Genomic DNA, 5,693 nt, shown 5'->3' on the forward strand with positions numbered 1-5,693 from the left:
TTGGTATCGAGCGCAGTTCGGATCATGTCGCAGAAGGAATCATTTCTCTGTATCGTTGTACTTGGCTCATTCGTATTCAAAGACAGTAGTCATCGGCGTTCAATGCCAATGTGGCATCTGTGCTACTTGAATCAGTCGTCCGTTCCTCGAAAGACTCAGAGTGCAACGCACACTCATCATCAAGATTTTCATAATCAAATTGTTTACATCCAATATTCTCGAGACAAAATATTTTTCTCTCTCTATCTCTCTCTTTCTCTCTCTCTTTTTCTGTATCTTTCTACTCGATATAATTAATCAAAACTGATCGTATCATTTCTACAAATAGCTCAGAAAATACTCGACCACACGAAGATTCGACGATTTTCCTGCCTTTCTGGATAATCGAATTGCAACAATTGCAACAACGTTTGCACGAAGAATCGTGGATTTTTATTGTATTTTTGCGAAAGTAAAATTTGTGAGAAATTATTTTGTGAATTAAAAAAAAAAAAAAAAAAAAAAAAAAAAAAAGAAACAGGAAAGAAAAAAGTGAAGAAACCGTGAAGGAACAATTAAGAAAAATGTGTTTCATACGTTGCCTCTTGATCTCGATGTTCAACTATTTTCCTATCATCACGTGAAAAACTCGATTTCGAAGAACGATCATGATGCGAGCATCCGCCGCCGCTTCGTTACGGAAGATCTTCGATCGAACTTCGTTAGAACTTCTCCCTTGGAAAATTTGAACAAATCATGAAAATTTCGAGACGGAATTTCGAGAACTGTTTGAAACAATTTTTTTCGAGATAAAATCTTCGAATAAAATTCGAATAAAATCATCGAATAATCGTCGCGTTTCGGATCAAGTTCAATTGACCGGAAGTGGAGGATCGAGAGGAAAAAAAATATCTTACGAGGATTTTTTTTTTTTTAAAAAGAACGAAAGTTGAAAGAACTTTTTGGAAAAGTCCTTCGAGTGTATTTTTTTTTTCTAACTAAACGAGGATAATTAAGAGGATAATCGAGTGAGTTGCTCGGTGTAAAAAAAAAAAAATAAAAATAAAAAATGGTGTTTCGTCGGCAAACCAGCGAACCGACCGGAAGTGTGACGAAGAGCCCCAGCATAGCGCATAGTACCAGCTCGTCCGGGATCTTGTCGAATTGGTATACGAAAATCACTACGAACGTGAAGAAGAGGCAACCGTTTAGCCCGAAATCTTTATTGAAGAAGGCGTTGGTACTTAACTTTTTTTTTCGATCTTTTCTATCTTCTTTGAAGAATCCTTCTCTTTCTCTCTCTTTCTCTCTTTCCTCCCTCCCCCTCCCCTTTCTTTGTTCGAAGATTTTTCCCTTTTGAAATAATTTCGATCATTAACGAAAGTAAAAGAGATATTTGCAGAGGGATCAGAGAAACACAGTAAGAAATTTTTTTTTTTTTTTCTTTGCTGCATTATTTAATTCGTAAAGAGAAGAGAAGTATTGTGGAAGCATAGTGTATTGTCTGGAAACGAAGAAATGGATTCATTATTTATCATAATCTTGGGAAAGATTAATTTTCTTTTCTTGAATGGATTTCTTTGCAATGCAATCTTGAGAAATTTTCGATATTTTTTTTTTTTTTTTTTTTCTGCCTTTTTTAATTTGTAAAGAGAAGAGAAGTATTGTGGAAGCATAGTGTATTGTCTGGAAACGAAGAAATGGATTCATTATTTCTCATAATCTTGGGAAAGATTAATTTTCTTTTCTTGACTGGATTTCTTTGCAATGCAATCTTGAGAAATTTTCGATATTTTTTTTTTTTTTTTTTTAAGGACGAGGATTTTTGATCGAAAATTTGTGTAAAAAATTATGATGCATTTAGAAGAGAAATTACATCTACGCTTTCACGGTACAAGTGAATCTTTTTTCACGATTCATTTATCTGCATGAATGATTTCGAATGTTTGTTAAAAAGATAATAAGAATTTGAGGAACGACTGTTGTTTTTCTCTTGGATATAAAAAATTAAATTTTGCAAACGAATATTCGTATAAAGGAAGAGATGATATAATTATGATAAGAGAGTTTACAAATGAGAATCGATATTCATTTTCATTCTTTCAATTTTCAGCTGCCAGTCGTGGATCCTTTCCTGGAGAAAGTTTCGCTGTCTGATCTCGGTAAGTTTTTTCTTCTCCTTTGATTATTTACACTTTGCCTCGAGCTTCGATTAATCTTCTGGGACTGGGGAGCGATTCGAGTGTTTATCGACGTTTTCGTGAATGAATAATGTAACGTGCAATTAGATTGAAAAAAATATTTGAAAAGGAATGGTGATGATATCATTTCGGTGGATAAAATTTATCGAAATTGATACTTTTTTACCGACCGAGACAAAATTATATCTATTTCATTTTCAAAAAAGAAAAAAATTATTCCGGAAGATTGATCAGATTTATTTATATCTTTAAATGAAACGAAGTCACAATGTTTAATTTATTAACAAGAATTCTTATATTAATAATAATTATATCAAAAATAATATTTTAATTGACGAAAATTAAAATGGATAGTTCTTATCATTAAATGATTAAACGTAACGTTTCATTGAATAGTCTTGTCTGAAACGTATTCTTTTCTGAAAATTCCATGTGAAAAATAAAATTTCTTGGTTTCTTTCATCGTAATATATCGAAGAAGTATATTCGATGAAAAGTTAAATTTCTATTAATTTTCATCGAATTATCTTATTTTTCTGTAATTTCTAATTGAATCCTTCATTAAAAAAATTTCAATTTAATTTTTTCTATGGAAATTTTAAAATAGAAAAATCTCAAATTGATTACAAAATAAAATTTAAATTTTTCTCTCCTTCTTTACTTACTTATGTACATTAGTCTGCTTTTCTTTTTGTTTTATTATTCGAGTTAACTATGTTCAGGCGAAGAAAATACTGTGAATAGGATAAGGGAAAAACTGATAAATCGATGGAGCAGGTAACATATTTATAAATAAAGGATAGTGCGTAAATAAGGGATAGAAGAATTTAAACGAATTATATCGAAATGATTAGGGTTACAATGGAATTTACCTATTGCTCCTGTATATCTATAATAATAAATATCAATAAAATAGTATTTTTAATCTTTTTGTAGAATAATGTAGAATAATTTTTACGTAGAAAGCTCGAGTGATATTTTTATCATTCGGTTAAAATATATCGATTAAAAAAAAAACGGTATTATTAACTTTTAGTAACGTAAAAAAAAAAAGTATAAAATTGGAATTTTGTAAAAAAAAAGAAGTTTAAAAAAGTTCAGAGAAAATTTAACAAAGTTGGTTATATGATTGTGTATGTGAGGTTAATTTTAATTCGAGCGAAATTCGAAGTTATGAATGGAGTAAAAATGAATTGGAAATACATCGACGAATAAAGATGTATACACGATAATCCGTCCACGTTTCTTTTGCATCGACAATTATTAAAATTAATTATTAAATACAATCGAAAAATGATCCTCGTTTATTTAAAGAGAGATACAATACAATAATCGGTATCCTTTAATATATTTCATTTCTATTTACGTTTAAGTCGTGTTTATGGTAAAAAGAAAGAAAAAAGAGAAGTAAGTTCCAATTATCTTACCTTGTCCATTAAAAGAAAATCTTAAACTACTTACATAAAATCGCGACGAGGCGAAAGAAACCGAAGTAGAAAGAAACCGAGTTGTGAAGAAGTACCAACTTCGGATATAAAAATTCCCTATTATATAACTGCGCAATGTAGCCAGAACGAAAGTAAACAGAAATGAAATTTCATGGAAATTTGTAATCATTTACTGGCTATTTCACTAAAGCAGAAAGGTATACCAGTTGATTCAGGTCATGTTTTCGAATAGTAAATGTAATATAAATATACCTTCAAAAATTTACTGTTCGAAGTCTTGGAATATTCTAAAATTTGCCAACGTAATACGTGCATCATATTATTTAATATAGATATTATATCATACAAGTTTTAAAAAAATATTTATATTAATAAGACAAAAAAATAAAAACGAAATAAATAACAAAACAAAACAGGAAAAAAATCGATGATACATTGATCTTTAAAATTAAATTGAAAAATAGATGATCCATAATTAAAATCATTAAAGACATAATTTCTTCTCTTCCCTTTTAAATTTTTCAATCCTATTTTAAATAAAATTGCTATTTCATTCGTAAAAAAAAATTCCAACTAACTAATCTAACCTAAGTTTATAGTAACCTAATCATCATATTTCAAGAATTCATTTACTTAAAAGTATCTTCATTCTGAATCAATTCTAAATTCCATTTCTAATTCTACTCCACATTAAAAAAAATTGCCATTCATAATTTAATAAAATTTAATAAAATTTAATCTCAAATATGTAAATTATATTTCAATGATACGTTTGTACAAAATTTTTCGGTCGGTAATTCTTCGATTCTATGTCGGTCCATAAATTATCGTCTAACAAAATTCCAATCTAACCTCATTTTCACTACATTTCAAGTACACGTTTGTATAAAATTTTTCTTTCAATAATTCTTTCATTCTATTAATATTTATCAATCTTTAACAAAATATATCTTCAGTACATACATGTATTGTTTACTTACTTCATTCGATCCATTGCTCGAAAATGTATATGATATTGTAACTCGTATCCAAGGATTATATATCGCGTATCCCGGGCCGAGAATGAATCGAAGGCAAGTTTAAACCACGTGCTCGACGATCTATATCGGTTGTCCCTTGAAATCGTGCTTCTGCTTCCTCTTTTACCCCCTCCCATCCTTCCATTTCTCTGTCTGTCGTGGGTGGATGGATCGATGAATTCCCGGGAGTCCAGCTCGCTCAGTGTGCACATCAGACGGAGAGGGACGATTCGAGAGGACCGGAAGTGGGACAGAGAGGACGTTACATATAGGTCGATTTTCTTGAACATCGCGAATAAAGTAGATGGGCAAATGGCAAAAAGAGGATACATAATGGAGATGTGAATGTTGAAAAAGGGAAAAGAAGATAAAAAAAAAAAGGATAATGGAGGAGAGAAAGGAAGTGTATCGATATTGAAATAAATGAAGAAACGTGGAAGGATGTGGTTTCGTTGCGAAGTTAGGTTAGCATGCAAAATGGAAGAGTTAATTGAATTTACGTTAAACGATATTAACAAAGAAAGAATCAAAATAACGTTAAAATTGATTTTTGTCGTTTCACGATAATTGAAAACAATGTGAAAATATTTTTGACAAAATTAATATTAATTTTGAGATAGTATTATTTTTACGATATTTAATTACAATCATTTATAATGTAAATTTCGTAAAAATATGTACGTTCGTAATATAATAAACGTAATATAATTTCGTAATATTATAATAATTTTCATGAATATTTATGAGGTTAACGAATTTCATCAGCTTACAAATTATAATAAACAAATCGTACAAAAATAATACGTAACAAATTAAATAATATTTACTGTTCTACCGTCAACCTAACCTAAAAATAATTTCATACGTTTCAAATCCTTAAAGAAAATAACTACCGCATAAAAACACGTGGTATATAAAGTAGCAAGCAGACAACCAACAAGTGAAACGCGAAAACACCTGTGTGACTCAGAGAAATTCCATCGTGCGAAATCATGCCGTTCTAACCTTTTTTTTTTCTTATATATATATATATATATATATATATA

General features: G+C 29.8%; 1 protein-coding gene across 1 annotated transcript in view; it reads left to right on the plus strand.

The window, feature by feature from the left end:
* LOC102678539 overlaps window positions 1-5,693 on the plus strand; it is an 87,407-nt gene that overhangs the window by 63,644 nt on the left and 18,070 nt on the right. The window contains 1 exon segment of the mRNA XM_006617132.2: window positions 2,093-2,141. Within this exon segment, the coding sequence (XP_006617195.2) occupies window positions 2,093-2,141 (49 nt within the window).

Source organism: Apis dorsata, unplaced genomic scaffold (genome assembly GCF_000469605.1).
Source record: "Apis dorsata unplaced genomic scaffold, Apis dorsata 1.3 scaffold_293, whole genome shotgun sequence".
NCBI lineage: Eukaryota > Metazoa > Arthropoda > Insecta > Hymenoptera > Apidae > Apis > Apis dorsata.